At 38.6% G+C, this 21,665-nt stretch overlaps 1 protein-coding gene across 2 annotated transcripts in view; it reads left to right on the top strand.

Annotated features, from left to right (window-relative positions):
• The window catches only part of LOC109048794 (catenin alpha-2), a 458,387-nt gene that overhangs the window by 415,473 nt on the left and 21,249 nt on the right, over positions 1-21,665 (top strand). For both annotated transcript variants that reach the window (XM_042717148.1, XM_042717149.1), the window contains 2 exons: positions 19,559-19,651; positions 20,923-21,079. In XM_042717148.1, the coding sequence (XP_042573082.1) occupies positions 19,559-19,651; positions 20,923-21,079 (250 nt within the window). The remainder of the gene's footprint in view (positions 1-19,558; positions 19,652-20,922; positions 21,080-21,665) is intronic.

The following is a 21,665-nucleotide window of genomic DNA, read 5'->3' as shown; positions in this document are numbered from 1 at the left end:
GATACTGTGTATGTATGCGGCACAGCAGGTTTTGGAATGGAGCTAACACCCTGAAGAAAAAAGGCTATGCAAAAATGAAATGCCAGAACTTTCCAATTAATGTCATTATATGTTGATACCATTCCAAAAAGAATCAGCTTTTCAGAACATTTAGATCCATGGTAACTGCCCAGCATGTAATTCTGCGTTCTCTTTCGCTTACTCCCTGGCCTTTCATTCTCTCACACCCACCCCCTTGTTCACACCACCTCCTAATGGACAACGTGTGAATGTAAAGTACATCCATTGACGTATAACATTAGCAATTTCCGAACACAATCTGGACAATCTGCTCTGATTTAAAACACTTTGCCTTAATGTGCTTCTTAGAAACCTACTCTTAAAATCTAAAAGCATTGACCATTTTCAAAGGAATTAAATAACCAGGAAAAGACTCAAAAGCATTGTGAGCTCAATAAAACAATCCAGTCATGTTAAATGCACATTAATATACTGATACCTTACTTGTACTGTATTGGAAGTCAGTGAAGGAAAAAACAAGACATTTCTTGTCACTGCAACAAGCAACTTGTCTCCTACATAAACCCCTTTGATTGAGGTCTTGATGTAGATTTTAAATCAAAACTGCAACTCATTGGGGAGCTATGCAGCTATGTTATGAATTAGCTCTTCAGAAAGCATTGACACTAAATATTAAAAGTAACCTGCTCCCCTTGTACAAATGATTGTCCATGTCCATTAATCAAGAAAAAACAGGGTGTCTAGCGTGACTGAGCATGCAGCCGTAGATCAAAAGACATGAACAAAGCAGACTCAGAGGAATAGCGAACTCAAATTGGCTGTGGAAGTCTTAAAATTATCAATACATTAGGGTTATCAGTGATGGCTTTTGCTCCAAACTCAAGGAAGGCCTGCAGCGCAAACATGCAAAGATTGAGAGAGGACGTTGCCCATTAGCTGTAAAGATGGATTACATCTCATCATGTTATTTGTTGATGGAGATAAAAAAATATTCAGCTGATGTTTACCATGTTATCGATTGGGGTGTGGTGCATTGGTAACATTTGAAAATGATCAGTCAATCTTACTGGTGACACTAGAAATCTCTAAGTGGGTGGACCTTGGTAAAACTAGATTGGACTAGATTTCATCATTAAATATTATTTACCTCTTTCCTTAATCTTTATGAGACAGTGTTTGCTCATTCTATATCTCTTCATCTCTTCAATTTCAAGACTTTGATCCCGCAACTCCCTACAAAGTTGTCAGACAGCCAAATACTGGACCAGCTGAAAAAAAAAAAAAAAAAAAAAAAAAAAAAAAAAAATAAAAATATATATATATATATATATATATATATATATATATATATATATATATATATATATATATATATTATGTATGTGTGTGTAATTGTTATGGTGAGAGTGATATTCACACTATTTTTGCTTTTCTATTTGATATTAAAATACATTTCTGTCAGGACCCCTATCTTCAAAGATGACTGACAATTAGCATACAGTTTGGATTGGCGGTATGGTTCTGTTCTGGGATGCAGAGTGCATGAATGTGAGAAGGGAGAGCAGCAATAATCCCTCAGGGTAAACAGAACAGAACAACATAAATGTATTGCACATATCATTAGGTTCAATAATGTAATGTACATTTTGGGAATTAGTCTTATTCAAAGGAGAATCAGAAGGCTAAATTCTGACTGACAAGAGGAGGAGTGGGGGATGGAGGTGGGTAATCAGCAAATGAGCAACGCGAAGCTGGTGATAATACTGAAGGACCTTATATATGAGTGCTGTGATAGGTGTCGCATCCCTATAGGTAGACGTGGATTAGCTGAGAGTTAGCTGATGCGAGCTTGACTAACGTGACCTGCCAGAACTGACGCTGACGCTAGATTTTTTAAACTACAAATGCAACAAAATTATAATGCTGTTCATGTACTTAAGATATGAGTATTTTGCGATAAATATATAAATATATTATTACATGCATACTATTATGCCAGAAGCAAGGTCGCATACTACATATGTGACCTTGCTCGTGGTATGTGTGATTATATTTACAAAAATATGTTTAATAATTTCAGTGGTCTTGACCACTAATGTTAGCTCTTGAATATGGGGTATTGTAGAAAAGCTAAAGGAGGTTGTGCTGTACTGGAAATGCTAGAACAGTGTGTGAATAGCATGAGTATCCCAAATCTACCGCAGGTGAGGAGATCAGTAATTGCCTTTCTTCACACTGGCAACACACAAACACACACTCACACAGGCACAGGCTTCTTTGCAGCTCATCCACACAGAACTGTTGAGAGACAGCCAGTAGTTGATTGGCACCGTCTCAGTCTCAAGCTTTGCTCATTTTTCACAATCAGGTAGAAAAGAGGAGCTATCCAAAACCGGCAACTGCCACAGTTTACCCAAGAAAAAAACACTGCAAGATATCTTTCTCTTTCTGCTTCAGCACGCCTACCCCTCAAATCCTCATCCAAGAGCTTTCACTTGCCTGGATCTGAAATACAATCTATCAGAAGGTTATCTCTGGTCCCCTTTACTCCTGGCATTAACATGCGTTTCGTATCCAGATATTTTTGTCTGGCTTGCATTTACACTTTGCATTCTGACACATCTCTGATGTGACCAATATACAGTATATATATATATATATATATATATATATATATATATATATATACATATAGGTGCATCTCAATGAATTAGAATGTCGTGGAAAAGTTCATTTCAGTAATTCAACTCAAATTGTGAAACTCGTGTATTAAATAAATTCAATGCACACAGACTGAAGTGGTTTAAGTCTCTGGTTCTTTTAATTGTGATGATTTTGGCTCACATTTAACAAAAAAAAACACCAATTCACTAACTCAACAAATTAGAATACTTCATAAGACCAAAAAAATCAGTTTTTGTGAATTGTTGGCCTTCTGGAAAGTATGTTCATTTACTGTACATGTACTCAATACTTGGTAGGGGATTCTCTATACTTCTGGTGAGTTTGGGTTCCTTTTTGCTTTAATTACATGAAAAAATTCATAAAAAAGCTAGTCGTCAGCATAGAGGTGTATGAAGTGCTCCACTTCTGAGGTGGTAAACGGGTGCAGTGACTTTGGTTTTGACAATACCCCATAGATTCTCCAAAAGGGTTCAGGAGATGAGTTTGTGGCACCCCACAAATCCATCACAGACTGTGGAAAAAGCTGGTAAGCACTGGAAGCATGACTTCAAAAATTTCTTGGGCTATGGGCTTATCCACCCTTTGGTTTTCAGAAAAACTAGGACCTTGGTTTCCAAATGAGATGACATTGCACCCTTGTTCCAAATGAAATCAAAACTTGCTCTCATCTGAAAAGAGGACTTTGAACCACTGGGCAACAAACTAGTTCTTCTTCTCCTTAGCCCAGGTAAGACGCCTCTGATGTTGTCTGTGGTTCAGGAGTGGCTTAACAAGAGGAATACGACAACTGTAGCCAAATTCCTTCACACGTCTGTATGTGGTGGCTCTTGATGCCTTTACCCCAACCTCAGTCCCTTCCTTGTGGAGTTCACTCAAATTCTTGAATCTATTTAGCTTGACAATCCTCATAAGGCTGCGGTTCTCTCGGTTGGTTGTGCATTTTTTTCTTCCACATTTTTTCCTTCCACTCAACTTTCTGTTAACATGCTTGCATACAGCACTCTGTGAACAGCCAGCTTCTTTGGCACTGAATGTGTGTGGCTTACCCTCCTTGTGAAGGGTGTCAATGATTGTCTTCTGGACAACTGTCAGATCAGCAATCCTCCCCATGATTGTGTAGCCTAGTGAACCAAACTGAGAGACCATTTTGAAGGCTCAGGAAACCTTTGCAGGTGTTTTGAGTTGATTAGCTGATTGTCATGTCACCATATCCTAATTTGTTGAGATTAAATTGGTGGGTTTTAAATCTGAGCCAAATTCATCACAATTAAAAGAACCAAAAACTAAAACAACTCAATCCTTTTTCAATCAATTTATTTAATTACACAAGTTTAACAATCAAATTTAAATGAATTACTTAAATAAACTTTTCCACAACATTCTAATTTATTGAGATGCACCTGTATATAGTATATACTGTATATATATATACATTAGTGGATCATTAGAAGTACTTTTTGCTAGTTTGACAGATATTGCCGTATATGGTCTATTGTGTTTCTCTGCTTTAGAACATTCCCACAGTAAAGTATGAAAACATAGATTAGAAGTGAAGATTAGGTTAGAAAATGATATTTTAAAGTGCCCCTGTGAAAATGGACCAGGAAAGAAATGTGAGTGAGGATTTTGGAAGAAAAACAAAGGAATCCAAACAGTTTCCAGGGTAATAATTCATGTGATGTTGTTCATTGCATGGGGTTACCAGATCACAAGATGTGTCTGTTGTGTTTTTCACATTATTAGAGAAGAATATAAAAAAAGACAAGAACCCACAGGGATAAAAGACCACAGAAGTTCTTGCGATGCCAATGTCAAAATAAACAAATACAAAAAAAAAAAAAAAGCATATATATATATATATATATATATATATATATATATATATATATATATATATATATATATATATATATATATATATAATGGCATCAAGAAATTCAATTGCAAGATATTTTATTCTTACCAAGTGCCCTTCTGTGGGCTGTTGGCTCTTTCTGTAAATTCTGCTCTCACATTGTGAAAAATGCATATATTACTATACTCATTATGTCCTTGTGTGTCTTGTGTGTGTAAATGCATAAAGATTTCAGAAACCAGTTTATCAAATTGAAAGATAATGGTTATTTGTCATGCAATAGGTATTACATACATAGTATACATTTATACCTTTGCTGAACGTGATCAGAATTTGTCCTTGATCAATTGCAAATGTATGTAATTCAGTGATCCTGGGTGCATTTACTTCTGGATTTTAAAATGATCAAGTGCTGTCATGTCAACATGTTAATGACAAGTGCAAAGGGGTCTGTCTATCTCTCTGCTCTGTTCTGCACTCAGCAAGCGTTCTCTCCATCCAAACACTTTTAAATGCATTGTTTATCTCCAAACAGTTTTAAATGGTGGCCCTGGAGTATTCTTAAATATACAGAGAAATTACAAAGAACAAGCTTGGCTCCATTTTCATAATTGCGCTTTGCTGCCAAGCACAACTGCTTGTCTTGCACCCTCACAAGGAGGGATCGATAGTTCGGTGAAATCTGAAAGCTGCCCGCTTATACTTTGGGAAGTTGGAGAGTCACACAGTGCATTCCAAGTTTCTCAAGCTTTTTATGTTGAAGACCTATTATCTACTCCGATTTAAAGGCATGTCGGGATCCAAGTGCAAGATGTGAGAGTAACATCAATCAATTCAAATGTTCTCTGTGGGTGCATAAGTCCATGAGTGCTGACCCCTGATTTGAAGCAGAGCAGCCCACACAGCCTTGAGCTGAAACAGGAAGTCACTTTTCACACTGAGCAGAGATCTTTTGGTAATGATTTAGCTAGGACTGCAGTAGGGCATCTCTGAGTGCCACCACAGTTGGGTGGCAATGAACCACCTGGCCCATACCACTCTATCACCCTCTCGGGCATCCATTCTTCTGAATTCTCCACCCCTGAATACATCAGCATTGTCCGATTGGTCTGCATCTCCACCATTGCCCTCAGTGATTAAAGTCGCCACCCTTCCCCCTTGCCTCTCTACTTGTACAAAGTCAAGCATGTCCACTCAGCTTTATGGATTGTTTATATTGCTTTCAATTACCTTCCCATGTCCCACACTGAAGTCAGTAAATTTTTATATGGTGGAAATTACTCTCCAGGCACCCATCTCCACCATAACTGCCAGTACCCAGACAGAAGCTGTCCATGTCTTGGCAAATAAATCATATTTAGAATTCATCAAAATAACTTAGAGTTTATTAGAGCTTATATGCCAATCCGAGCAGTGCTTTGGGCCTCGACTTTTTATTCCTAGTGGTAGCTTGTCAGTTGTTAAACTCATTAATAAAGCTAAAAATCACACAGCATTGCAACTAAATTAAATTTTACAGAACTGGTTCTTGATGAAATGTGGCTCATATGAACCCTTAAAATAGTCTTCTGGATTTGTTTGATGTTATCTTGGGTTGCTGAGCACATGTGATATTTTCTCCAGATTCTGATATGAAAGAGGCTAAATATATCTATGTTGAATATTTGGATCATAAGAAATGTACTCACCAAACACATGGATATAAATTTGTGAAACTGACAGGATGATTTTAATATTTATGTTCTGCACTTTCACCAGACTTAATAATTTGATATGCTGCAACCGATTTAACGGGTTCATTGAAAATAATCAGTTTGTTCAAGAATAAGACACCGCTTATGCGTCTCAGAGCATGTGATATATTATAAGGAGTAACAATAAGTTTTATGAAATGAAATGAAGTAAAAATTATGATTTTATGCTTTGGAATGTAGTGGAGTAAAAGTAAATGTTACTCAAAATAAAACTTCTCCAGTAAAGTACAGATACATGAAAAATGTAAGTGCAGTAACGAAGTAAAACTAGTACACATGTACTCTGATAATTCCTTCCACTTCCAGTAGATATTTTAAATGTCTTATGCATAATGTTTTCTTATTAACTACTCAGAGTTTCAAATAAAAATACAAAAGAAGAAGAAGAAGAAGAAGAAAGAAAGAATAAACTAAGAGAGGAAGAGTCTGATTTAAAAACACACTGGCTGCAATCACAATAATAGCAATCAATATCTAATCTAGCCCAAATCAGTCCTGACACAGCAGAACTAAATGCAAATGCAGTAGCAGACCAAATGAAAAAGACACAAGGAGTTCCCTTTCTGTCGTTCACTCCGACATTGTGTTGAGTGTACGACACTAGGGGTCGCTCTTAGGAGCCCAAACACCTCTGACATGTTTGAGAAAAGGATTAAATTGGGTGTGCAGAATTTGCATAGCTGGCATCTGCTCACTCGTTCTGTTTTTCGGAGCCGAATGCAGCATCTCTCACGTAGAAGTTGCGATCATTCAACTCTCGATTCCTAGATGTTGGATCTAAGGCATATTCACACCCCTACCCATACACATACAAATACAATTATAGTAACACTACCCCCAACTGCTATCAATAGAAAACCAAATAAGAGCAAATTTCCTCTAAAAGAGTACAATTTCTCTGAAAGAGATACACGGGTGGAATTGTGTGTTTCTGGTTGCGGTTGGCACGTCTCAAAAGACGACCAGCACGAGCGTTGTATTCAGTGTTTGGGCCTTGCTCACACTGAGGCAGCACTTGTGGATGGTTCATGCCCTGCTTGGAAGGCACTTCCCATTGGCACGTTGCACTCGCTGCTCGGGTTCTTCGCCAAAAGACCCCAAATCACCACGCCTGCTTGCCGCTCTGGTCCTTATACCTCCAGGTATGAGGCCGCAGTGATGTGCACCACAGAAGAGCATGGGGAGGAGGGATTAGTTTCACCGGGGTAATCACCACAAGCTTCCTGTTCTTCCCTTGCTTTATGCTTACCGGTTGAGTTTCCGGATGAGTTTGATCGCAGCATCGGAGTGTGGGCTGGAGCCATCGGAAGCAGTTGACTCGGCTGAGTAAGCACCTGTGGGCACTCAGTCCTATTTAATACTGTAAAGCTGCTTCTGCTAGTATAGATATATTAGAGGTGCACCAATCCGATATTCAGTATCAGTATCGCTTCGATACTGGCCTTTTCTGCTGGATTGGGGTATCGGTCATACGAGACCGATGCAAATTCGATATAGTGCATATACTATTCTGTGTTATTATTAAGCCCCACGAAAGCCACATAAACATTATAAAGCACAATAAAGTTTTTGTGCACTGTATTTCAAGTGTTCTGAAGCTGTTCCATAATGTTTAAGCTGTTTAATGTGAGGTACAGATGAATATTCAATTCAAGTTCACGTAAACTCTTCTCTCCGCTATGGCTGTCTGTCATCCTCCATTCAGAATTCAAACTGCGCGCCGCGTTCGGTTACAACAGCCAAGATGATAAAACTATCCAAGATGATTAAATGTGCCTAATGTTATACTTGGTCTGTAAATGGTTGCACATAAAAGGAATTTATCTTGCTGGAGTTTCGTGCTGTTTCTAAATCGTGTAAAAACTGGAGTAGAGAATTGTTCTTCACAAGCACAATTACTGAAATTTAAAACTATGAAAAGAAAAGGCTCAATTAACTAACACACATATTTAATATGCATTAATATCTCTTCACTTTGTGTTTTGAACATTTCTATGTGGAGCACTTCGCTGTGTGACTCGTTTAAGTGTAGCTTCAAGCGCGTCATTCTGCGCATGGTATACGCATAAGTGCTTTGTGCCACTCTGTATTTGGAGCCTTTAGTATTATAATACTTTTGTGTAATGAAAGATTATTAATAGCCTTTCTTGTTCGTCCTATCTATCATATGTTGCTGCCTCATTACGCTGCTGTACATTTAAAAGAAATTAAATACAATATACAAAATATTAAACATATCAAAAAGATCAAAAAAGTTAATCAACGTTGTCCTAAGAAAAAAACGGATATTGTTTTGGTTTTAGGACAACTTTGATGAAAGGTTTTGATCATCCACTTCAAATGCTGACTACTATAGTGTATATTTATATATAAAAATATTACTTTTTTTATGAATGTATTTTACAACAATACAAAGATCAATGTGTAGGCCTACCGGATTTAGTCCTACACTTATTCACTTTTATTTGTTACCCACTAAATCAGTTATTTATTTTTGCAATTTCCTTTCTTCTCTGGGTCACAAACACAGTGTTTTTGGCCTTCCCATTTGCGCTGGCCGTCTCCTCACATTCTGATACACTGGCTCACAGCTGGCCCAGGGGCCTGCCACTTTCACACTGCGATTCCGGCAAATGTACCCCGGAATGTAAAGCCGGCATTTGTACCCGGGTCGCTAGATTTTGCACTTTCACAGCCAGTGATTACCCGGAATATGTGTGTGCTTTCACACACAACCGTAAAGGTCCCCGTAAAGACACGTGATATCAGGTAGTGACGTGTAACGCTAGGCCCGTTAACTTTCATTGAAGCTGGTGAACGATCTCAGCTTCAGACGGAAAGTGAGGAACTAACTGATCTCTGCTTCGTTACCAATTTGCACATATTTGTTTTCATCGCGAACCTGATCTGCCTTCAAAACACGCTGAAAGAGTCGCGCGATAACGCGCGGTCTTCACTACAACACGGCATTAGTTCTGGCTTTTGTTCACACAGCGCTCATTCCGGGGAAGAAACCGGCAATGTTACTAGGTCCCCGACCTGGGTTCAATCCCGGAAATCAATCCCGGGACGTGTTTGCTCACACAGAGTCGACCCGGCAAATGTTCTGGTAATTTGCCGGCATTAGACACCTTCTTTCTCAGGGAAATCTGTCTCCTCACATTCTGATACACTGGCTCACAGCTGGCCCAGGGGCCTGCTCAAGTATGCATTTCCCCCAGTGAGCCTCATTGCACAGACACCATTAGACACCTTCTTTCTCAGGGAAAGGGCACAATTTGGCATCCATGCCCGTATCTCTGGAACCCTCATGTTTGGTCCCTGGATGCGACCAGGAGGAACTCAGAGACCTTTCACCAGCAGTGGTGAAAACCATTACTCAGGCCAGAGCCCCCTCGACGAGGCGGCTGTAAGACCTGAAGTGGTGAGTTTTCATGAATTGGTGTTCTTCCCAGGGGAAGGACCCTCTGAGATGTGGCATCGGATCTGTGCTCTCCATCCTCCAAGGAGGCCTGGACAGGCACCTGTCTGCTTCTACACTTAAGGTGTACGTGGCCGTTATTGTGGCTAACCTCCACACTGTGTGAGGGAGTTCGGTGGGGAAGCACGATCTGGTTATTAGGTTCCTCAGACCTACACAAAGTCTCAACCCCCCTATGTAATACTCAGGTCTTACAGTCCTCACAGAGACATCAAATAGAGATCCACTTCAGTCACACTACACTAAGCCACTTCCAGTGAACATAGCCCATCAACAACCCCCCTCAAGATGGTCCTCCTGACTGCACTCACTTCTGTCAAGAGGGTGGGGGATCTTCAAGCCCTCCCCATTAACGAATCATGCCTGGAGTTCAGGCCGGCAGACTCTCACGTTGTCCTGAGACCTCGGTCTGGATATGTGCCCAAGGTTCCCACCACTCCTTTCAGGGACCAGGTGTTAACATTGCAAGCTATTCCCTTCCAAGAAGGGGACCCCGACCTGTCTCTGTTGTGCCCAGTGTGAGCCCTACGCACAAACCTAGATCGCACTCAGAGTTTCAGACGTTCTGAACCCCCCCAAAGGCTAATCATGCACTTATTCTACCCTGCCATCACATAAGCATGATTTCTTAGCGAAGTCCGACCGAGGAACTTAGGTTCCCTCTACCTCTGACCGTGATCGCCGAAACTTGGGTTCCTCGAGTGGACTCTTGTATTGGTTTAGTGCTCCACATGTAGTGGCTCCTCTTGAGGCCCCATTTGTGTATTCTCCACTGTATTGCCCCTAAGGCTCAGTGTTCCTCTAGACAGATATTATGTCGATAGGTTCTGGGTTTTGGTATATGTCCCCTGGCATTCGGCGTTGGAAGCTTACGAGGAGGAGAGGTGTATTTGGTTGTGACACGTTGGCTGGTCAACATCTGTGCCCCCTGTGGACTAGTGACGCAGTTCGGCAGTTGTGGCGTTTAGTATAGGGACCCATAGTGTCGTACATTTGACACTATGTCGGAGTGGATGACAGAAAGGGAACATCTCGGTTACGTATGGTAACCCTCGTTCCCTGATGGAGGGATGTGTCCTTCATGCCACAACTCTGAATTGCCTCTGAGTGGGTTGAGATGCTTCTCGACTCCTCAGAACAGAACAAGTGAGCAGATGCCACGCTGGCCTATTTATACCTGGATGTCCGGGGCGTGGCCAGCTGTGCCAATTCTGCACATCCAGTTTCATTGGCCTTTTCTCAAAGATGTCAGAGGTGTTTGGGCTCCCAAGAGTGACCCCTAGTGTCATACACTCAACACAATGTCTCCGTTTCCTCCATCAGGGAACAAGGGTTACCATATGTAAGCAAGAAGAATATTTAATTGCAGTCAATAGATCTGCCTTCAAGAAGTAAGAAGGACTTCGCTGAGTTTGCATGGGTTTGTATGATATGCTTTAATCATACCAAGAAATTTTGTATGTTTAAGGAACAATTCAAGCAAAAAAAGTGTTTGAAATGACATGAGTGTGAGTAAGGGATGACAGAATTTTTGGATTATTTATCCCCTTAAGTTTAAATTTGTTTAATATAATTTTAGTTGGTATCAGTGGATGGTCTTACCCGTGGCAAATGTCTTTTACTTTGTAAGCACTATAAGCCAACAATGGCAGGCACAGCATCTTTCCTGAAATAAGAAGAAAAGTAATCAACATGGCTTTCGACAGGCTTTCTCTTTTAATTTGGTTGGCTCTCCTTTATTTGCCTCAATTCAGGCTTTGTTTATCAACTGGCTGATTGTGAGGCACTTAATTATGCCACACTCCAAACTACAGGTTTCCCAGGCAATAAGCTCCTTGGCACAGTGACTTAGTCGAGGAAAGTGGTGTGGATGCTCACTGACTTCTTAAGCAAGACCTGTGACTCACATGATTAAGATTACAGACTCTGGAGACAAATAAGGCTCAACCTGTGACGATGTGTATGTGTGCTCCTCCATGTACTTCTATGTGGTTGAAAGCATTTTTGATAGTTGTTACAGTGCCCAAGGTTTAAATTGAAGAGGCTTATCACTAACTCCTGTATTTCCTAGAGAAGTTGTTTTTTAGCATTTCCAGCTAACATCAGCAGAGTGTTGAAAGAACCGCTGAGTGTTATCCTGTTAATGGGCAGAAATCTAAAAGCACCTAGCCATTTTCCAACATATTAGAACTAAAATAACATTTTCATGGTTCCAATCAAAATATTGCTTTCATTTTTAGTGTTACAGCTTGCCCATTTACTGCAGCCTATACATTGATCACGGAAGGGGAAAAAAAAAAGTTTGACATCATAATTTTATAACACTTATAAAATTATAAAATGTTTTTGGGTGTGTAATATGCAGTGTCACATCATAGTTAAGTAAAACAAAAAAAGGTTAGAATTTCATAAATAATAAAAACTATATAGACATTAAAAATAACATAAAATTACTAAAAGTTTAACTAAAAAAAAAATAAATAAAAAAATAAAAATAAAACCAGAAATAGTTGGTACTACTAATTTATGATGATGATGATGATTGTTATTATTATTATTTCCATATACTATCACTTTTTCACATTTAAAAAAAAATAAAATAAAATGTTTTGTGTGATATTCATGAAAAAAAGCTATTCATAATAATGACGACAGTACCAGGGGTATTTCTCATCCTTGGGGACGACAGTAACAACGACATTACCATTAATATCACAATAAATATAACAAGAAAAAGAACAACATCAATATTCATAATAATGACGACAGTACCAGGGGTATTTCTATTAATATCAGATGAAATAGACCAGGAACATGCATAATATTTATTTAATGTAGTATTTATGGAGAGAGATCAAGGTTTGGCCTAGACTGTTAATGGTGATTTTCCATTAATCTCTTTTTAGATCGTATACTTTCTTTAAATGGCTCCTGAAAAGCCATTAACTTACACTTTGCTGAAATGTACCCATGCATACATCGAACCCTTCATTTTCACCAAGGCTAAACCTCTGAAGGGGCTGGGACAGTTTTTCATATTGACCTTCATGCCAAAACTCATTATCTCCACATGATGTCTATTTATGACAACCCCATACATCAAATTCAGGCCCTCTTAGTGCAACTTTGGTGACAGTTAACATTTCAGTAGTTTGGAGCCTTCTAGCTCTAATGGGAACTTTTCTGGTTCTCAAAAAGAAAACTTGACAGAGAGAAGAGTGGAAGAACAGAAGAACCTGAGGGGGGAAAAAGGCCTTTTGGCTGATGTCTACCTGCACCAGACCGACCCAGTTGAGCATGCTAGCTGGAGGCGTTTAGTCTAGCATACTGGCTAAGGACAGGTAGATTCTAATAATATAGCTCCTTTGAGGGATTCAGGCTTCCACAGCTGTGACAGGTCCACCAGCTTTGACTCTATTACACTCTTCCACATTGGGCAGAAGTGTCAGTGTAAGAAGCCAAAAAGGCTAATTCACTTCCGGGAGATGTCAAATGAGAAGATGTGCTGTGTTATTAGGACATTTCTCAGCCACATTCCATCCATTACATTTTAATAAACACTCCAGTGACTGCAGGTTTATTGTTGAACTTTTCTCCTTTTTTTTTATATATATATATATAATTTATTTATTTATGATGACCATAGGAAAACGTCTTCTTTACTGGCAGCTGTGTTTTAGTTCTTTCATGATGAAATTATCATCTAAATTAGGAATATCTGTTTAGAGCTCTGATCCCTGCCATGGGATCAGATGGTAAAACAGTGGTAGACTTTTAAAAATAAAGGTTATTTATTGGAATCTATGGTTCTATGAAGAACATTTAACATTATTTCCATTGCACAAAAGGTGCTGGAATAAGGTTCTTTAGATTAATAATCAAATGATAACACTAAGAAATTACTAATATATACAACAAAAATAAATACTAATAAAATAAAATAAAATTAATTAATAAACTGTTTATTGAAAGCTTCTTTAGGAGAATCCAAAATGCTTCCTCTTAGATATTGCTTCTGTTGTCAATAGTGTAGTGATGGACTGTATGAAACAACTCCCACAACAGTTGCAGTCCCACTTTATATTAGGTGGCCTTAACTATTATGTACTTACATTTAAATTAATCATTTGATTCCATCCACTTATTGTGGACATACATGTTTTTACATTGTACTCATATTTTAAAAAAATATCAGCATGTAAGTACATCTTTAATTAATTTCTGTAATTACATTTATAAGTACACTGTTGAGCCATAGTTTACATCTTAACCCACTCTTAAACCTACCCATACCACCAAACCCGTCCCAACCTTACCTGTATGTGCTTATTTTTGGATGTAAGTACATAGTAGTTAATTAAGGCCTCCTAATATAAAGTGGAAGCAAAGTTGCTTTCAAACCAAGCAGCTTTCTGTTGGTTGGTGTGGACAAATTTGCATGATCAACTGAACCCAATCGTGGAAATTGTGGATTCCGTTTTGATTCCTATTGAAACTTTGCCTGCGAAAATGGTAAATGTTAACTCATCTTTACACTTACCAAACATCGAGAGCAAAGGGAATAAGCGAAGAATTAGAGGGGGAAAAGATCAGTTCTATCTTGACAACATTCAGAAGATTTTAGCATGGTAATGGATGTGACTGTTACTGTACTTGGTCTTGGCAGAATATATCTGCTACGCTACTGAATTGCTGCTGCTGTTGGTTATTGCTGCTGTTGCTGGAAAGTACAGGAATTAGCTACTGCCAAAACATACTCACATACACACGTGCTGTGAGTATTTAAGACATACTGCTGCTGCAAAAGTAGCATATACTGTATATAATAATCCGTAGTAGATCTATACAGGTGGAGCTGGAGAAGGTGTAGGTTTTAAGGGGAACTCTGAGAGTGTGCTCTAGTGAATGCTAACCAGCCATTTAAATGTCAAGCAGCAAGCTTATTGGCTGTGTGTGCAACATGAACCAATCAGCTTGTGCCAAGTAGTTTAATGTTGTGAATATCATTAGTTTGCATTAACAACCCATCAGCCTGCGCCATCTAGAGTTTCATAACAGAACTTGGCATTTATGTAGAACCAATTCAAACTCGTATCATCTGCATGAATACCACTGCAAAATATCTGCGACATAGCATATGTGCTACCCTCAGGGTCACATCTCCGACAAGTCCAGCACTTTTTGTGATTTTCCTGTAACTTAGCATTTAAATCAGTATGTAAACTTGTCTGGGCCTTTCCAACTTTCCCTGTAGACATGTCAGGGGTCATCAGGTTTCAAACATCTGGGACTTTGCTGTTGAGGTTTGTTGTTAGCTCGCATGGTCACGCTTAGCGACCTGTGTTTGTTTCCCCCCCAATGGGCCGTTCTGCTTCATCCATGGTGACAGGCTGATTTATTTGCACTCTGACCAGGGTACGGTTGGGGAATAGGGGGAAAGCACTCAGGCTAACACCCTCTTGTGCCCCACTCTTAACTGACTCTCTTCTGACATCAACTTTCTCTCTTAGATTCTGTTGGTAAGCGCTGCAGCCTGCAGATGAGCTGCACTCATGCAATTTTTCCCTTTCCAGAGGAAAATACAATAAACAATACCTATATTTTGACAGGAATGATTCCAGCAAGAAGTGCTGAGGTGTCTGAAATACTGATTTAATGTCCACAAAGAGAGGAGGCAGACACTCTATTCCATAAGCTAGTGAGCTGCCTTCATACTGTATGTTGAAACCCAACCCAGACTCATTGAAAATACATTTCTGCTACACCGTCATTAAATACCTTACTTCACGTTTCGGGGGAGTTTCAAAATGAAATGTCCTGTGGGTGTCATTAAAATGTGGGTTCAATACGTGACCCTGACAGGTTTTTGTTACATTGATATAGTCTCGTATTGCTGTGTTTTTATTACATTGCTACAGGTATGTATTGTGGTGGCTCATAATTCAAAGATCCAGGGAGTGAAAACAAGTTAATACTCTATTGTGTTGGAAATATACCCTACACCAAACCCAACCCTAAATCTAACCAATAGGGTTAGCAAATGCAAAACTGGTAAAAAAAATGTATATGTTGATGCAACCATGTAATTTTAACTTATTTATATGCAGGTTTGAACTGTTTTGTGGAAAATTTTTCACAAAATTCATATCCGAGCTCTTCACTTCTCAAGTCGAAATCCATACTGCGTGAGCTACTGAACAAACCTACTGAATGTAAAAACGCATACATACGCAGCTGGATTTGTGACGCTAACATCCAAAAGTATCAGTTTTCAAATGTTGCAGCATGTTAGATTTTTTTAACTTCATAACATGATATTCCTCAAGTAATTGTGCAAAAATTAGACTTTATTAATCAAAACTGTGGACCTGCAAGTCATACTTTGGAAAAAATGTGAAAAGGGATTAAAATTTGTCTGAGTTTTCCTGCCTCTAGTGTTTATTTCAACTGGAAACAGCAGCGATTCATATGTATAGGGAAGTATTTTTTTTTTTTTTTTTTTTCAGTTTTGCAGAAATGTTTTTAGAGGCACATATTTCTAATGAGTCTATGTTGTTGAAACCTGAATGGAACCTCATAATGACCGATTTGAAACAATCTACATATCAAACAAATCTTTTTGCAAATGTGAAGAGCACAGAAGACTTGACTTGAAGTTGATTCTGACAGTGTTTGCTAATATAATACAAAAATCATTCATCAAAAAAGTTTTTAATCATTAAGAACACACTGCACCTGCGAAATAGGAGTGTATTTATAGTATGAAGTACATTTATAATTAATATTTCTCTCACATTGTTATCCTAAAATTGTATGAATTATTGTGAATTAACATGTATTTTTATATTTTCTTTTTAAGTATTTCTTTTTTTCATGTGATTATAATTTTTATTACGGTTGTTTTTACTCTATTTAGTATATTTTTATTGCAGTTTTAGTTTTAGTAATGTACCATCAATTTGCACTTATTTCAGTTAGTTGCAAAGGTAACAACGTTTTTCTAATATTTATATTTCATTTTAGATTGATTTCAATTAACACAAATAGTTTTAAACAGTATTAATCAGTAGTTCTTTTATAAAGGTCAAACTAGACAACACATAATGGTTGGTCAGAGAGACAACATGGTTACAATGCTGTCTTTTTTCTCTGAAATAATCTAACATGCAAGAGAATTTGCATACACGCTTGTCTCAACCTAGCATGAAACACATGAATATTATTTTGACATCTTTGGCTATCTAACAGGAGCCTTCTCTTTGAGAAAATAAAAAGGACTCACAAAGGAGGAGTGGTTCTTTAGATAATTGCAATTAGTATTTTTGGCCGGACACTGTGTCTTGGCTCGGATCCAGCTATGAGAATTGAGTGTAGGAGCATCGGACAGTTCTGGCTGCCGTCCAGGAGCTGCTGCTGGTTTGACTGTGTGTTCAGACCATGAAGGACTTGTGAGGACCAAGGGAAGCAACAGCCCAACTACATGACAGGATATTATTTCCTCCAAATGCTGTGAGTTTTACACTGCCAGCCTGGTGTATAAAACAACCCCCTACCTTCATATCCGGTCCTTTATACTGCTGTCTCTTGCCCCTTTTTCCACCGACAAGGTGGCAGAACTGGTGCCCACTTCCATTTAAACCCGAGTTCTCCTCTAAAATGTAAGTTAGACCTGACAGTTGGGTGGTTGCCACAGTTGTGGTTGCCACACTCTCAGATGATTAGAAAAAAAAAAAAAAAAAAAAAAAGGAAAGGGATGAAAGAAATAAAATAAATGTACAAAAGCTGTCCCTGGGAAGGTATATTTTCAAAAGGTACACAAATGTATAATTTTGGTAATACTATGTGCACGTTAGGTACTACAATTTGCCTTCAGGGTACTAATATAGTCCCTTTAGGAGTGAATATGGTACAAAGGTGTACTTTTTGAATGGTTACCATCCCACTTATAGCTTCTTTTTTTTGAGAGCGAGAGAACGACTCATTAAGGAGGGATCATGTCAACAGAAAAGTGTCTCTCTTATCTCATATAAGAGTAGGAATTTTACGCACTACATGATTCAGAAAGTCACAATTCAGTTAAAAAAACCTAGCTTCCAAGCATGTGGTATGGTATATGTGTTTCAAATGGGATCTGTAAACACGTGTTGCCTCAATGCTGCCTTAAAAAGAATGAATCAATGTAGTATCATTTCAGAAGGAATATTTTTTTCCCCACTGGTACTCTTATGCACACATCATCATTTACAACCCTCAAGCTTTTTAGTCTTTACACTTTAAACAGCAGCTAAACACACACACATACACACATGCAAGCACACGCTAAAACACAAGAGCGATCCATCAAAGCATTCAAAGCTGTCAGGGGTAAACAGGAGAGAAGGGCCGTAAGCAAGAATCTTCTAACACAGATTTGATTTGCCTCGATTTACCTTAAAAAAAAAAGAAGAGAAGCCCGCTGATATGGCTTCAGTCATATTGCATTTGCCACCAGGCATGTGTCACTTTAGCGCCATCAAAATTCTTACTCGTGGCTGCTGTGTAATCTGATTTACCAGCAGAGGACGAGATGCTTGGAACATCAATTCTGAGTTGTTATCAAAACGTGACTGACACGCCTATTAGCGCCTTTTCATCGAGGTCTGACGTGTCACCAAATTATAAACTTTCTGAGCAATATTCCGGTGTTTTCTGTCAGATCCAAAATTTTTGGCAGGAGGGGAGGGGGAGGAAGCCAGGTTTTTAGCATCCAATCTGGCCAGTGCTCCCTCCGCAGATGCTTTTGTGATGATGGAAGCGGGCAAACATGAGAGAGAGACCTTTTCTCATCGCACAGGTGTATTCAAGTGTATGCACCGATCCGGCGTTGCCAGATGCACTGCATGATGGGTAACCTGAGGGCTGCAGGCAGGCAAAAATTAGACAAGGAGGTATTGCGCATAGAGGAGCCATCTGCTAGTTTAATTACACTTTTTCTGTCACTTTTTTCTTTTTTTCTAGGTAAACTGGCCTAATGATTTACATGTGCGCGTGAAGTTTGGTAATCAACCCTGGCTATACCAAAGTGCTTGTGGTAAAAATTTCAGATGGAATATTAGACATTACTTTATGAGTGAAAAACAGAAATGTGACCACCTCCAATTAGGAGCCCTCACCGTGTCCACTGACATTTTTGGGGTAATTGTGTTTTCGTGATGGGACCCTCTATATCATGCAAACAAACCACTGTCCTTCTGTAGCTTCAGAGGAGAACATGAAGAGGCAGCCTCTAATACATCCAGAAGATTGGCTGGTAAAAATTCAAATTACAGTGTGTGTGTGAGATGTCAATTATTCAAATAGACACTATTTTTAAAATAGTAAAACAGAGAGGAAGGCGAGAAGATTTGGGGCCGGGGGAGCAGAGGGGATGAGGGACCCACAAATCATGTTCTTCACGCTGGGAAATAACAAATACCAATCTAACACTTGAATGAGCCCTAACTCTCTGTACATATTTTGCCCCGACATTGCCTTCTCAAGCCAAGCATTAAATCCTTATCCATTGCACACAGCACTGATAGCTTCAAACATCAACAGCAAAAAAAGGACTGTGTGTTTGTATATGTGTGCACTCTGCTCGGGAGCTTTATTTGCCCCTGTCCAAATGCTAGTCTAACCTGCCTGATTTACAGAAATCTGGCAACCAGAACCACAAGGTCACTTTATACTTTAACCTCAATGTACAAATGACCCCCTAATATCGCTCTGTCCCTCTTTTTTCAGGTGGCCAACCTCGCCTGTTCCATCTCCAACAACGAGGAGGGGGTGAAGCTAGTGCGCATGGCTGCTACACAGATCGATAGCCTGTGTCCTCAGGTAAACGGCCTGAACCTATCCTATCCATCCACTAATCCATCCACTATTCAGGTCTCTATAACCTCTTGCAGCAGTTTTATACGGTGCTGACAAATAGTAATTCACTAAACACATTGTGCCACTTATTCACTATAATGCACCTTATTTGCAAAACTATTTATTCCATATAGCACTATTTGCCCGCCGCAACTACCATTGCACTATTACCAGACACGGAAAGCAAAATTTCCTTAAGAAGAGATGCTGGTGTACCTTTTTATTCCTCAAATGATGAAGAAGAGCATAGACAGGCGCATAGACAGGCACATATCCAGACTTGTCATATTTATTAAAATATGACTCACATTAGATTTGTTTTAGCTATTCAAAGTCAACATGAAAGCTGTTTGAAACCCATTCAAAAAAAAAAAAAAAATGTGAGGAATCAGTCAGAGGAAAAATCCAATGGAAACATAAAAAAGGCTTGGTACATTGCACTATTTTTTAAGAGATAACATGCACTATGATAATAATTTGGGGGAATGTGTATTAGAAGAATACGGTCTATTCAAAGTCAGTGTAAAATGGCATTGGCAAAGCCTTTTTTGTGATGCATTTATGAGAAATGTAGATCAATTTGATTTTATCCACTGGGAATGTATTGAATTGTGAGAAGTTGTCTCCAAAATTAAATGACAAATTAGCAAAGTTGTCTGAGGCATTCAGAAATCTCTTTGGAGTAACGTGCACTAATCAATTTTTCATATTAAGTGTCACACTGAAATCTGGACTGACCATGGAGTAAACTGAGTAAGGCTCCACTTTAATTGAGGTATTCAGATTCATAAAGTACTTTTACAGTAATTCTTTCTAACAGATCTCACATTCTGAGTAATAAACTGACCCTCCGCAAGTGAAGCTACCCTAGAAAACTCTAGAAATAATTGTGAGTTGTTCAAGGTTGTTTCCTCTTAGCAGTGTAAAGGACTACTAAAAGAATTTGGCAAAGACAAATTTGACTCTAGTTAAGAATTTATGAAACGTCATATGACTCAAATTTTAAAAGCAGAAGCTGTTCTAGTTTATAGTTTCATAAGGAATGCAAAAATGTGCAACATTTTTAATTGAAAACATGCACATGGTTTGAAAAATATTATGTTTGATAAAAAAAAAAGACTTGGATTCACTCTTTTGTTTATATCATTTGTCAGCAGCATGACTCTACAATTAGGTTTGATTTAGGTAATTTAGGTAGATTTATGTTCCGAATCATACCATTTTCCTTCTCACAGGTAATCAATGCAGCCTTGACGTTGGCCGCACGCCCTCAAAGCAAGGTTGCTCAGGACAACATGGATGTTTTCAAGGACCAGTGGGAGAAGCAAGTACGCATCCTGACCGAAGCTGTTGATGACATCACTTCAGTTGATGACTTCCTGTCTGTTTCAGGTAAAATGGAAGCAGATTGCTATATTCCATTGTTTTGTGAGATCAATGTTGAGTACTTTCTGTCTAGTGGTGAACAGGAGATCAAGCAACCATTCTGTATCCATACTATTGAAACATTGTATGGTTTTAAGAGCATTTTATGCTTAGATTTTTTTGTTTTTTGTTTATTTTTTGAATGTGAATGTCCATCATCCTTGTCTTGACATCTAAACTCTCCACCCTGAGTACACCAGTAGAATATAGCCATATCTATTTATCCCTCTATATAATGGACACTCTAAAATGTCAGCTGCCTCCACCAAGATCCCATTATCTTGAATGGGAATGTCCATCCAATATGAATGTACTGTAAATGGCCATATAATTCAACATAAATATGAACAGTAATGATCCTTTGCATGTGTAGCCTTGCTTTGAAACAGTATTCACACTGTATTGTTATTTTGTCTTCTTGTTTTGCATTCATAAAAAAGATGATTGTATTTACAATGGACATACACTTGGTGCCAGTTATTGTTTCTATGAAGTTTCAGCTAAGCACTGGACTCAAAACGATAATATACAGAACTGGATAAAAAAAAAAAAT

This window comes from Cyprinus carpio, chromosome B1 (assembly GCF_018340385.1).
Source record: "Cyprinus carpio isolate SPL01 chromosome B1, ASM1834038v1, whole genome shotgun sequence".
Lineage (NCBI taxonomy): Eukaryota > Metazoa > Chordata > Actinopteri > Cypriniformes > Cyprinidae > Cyprinus > Cyprinus carpio.
This window is presented reverse-complemented; position numbering and strand designations above follow the sequence as displayed.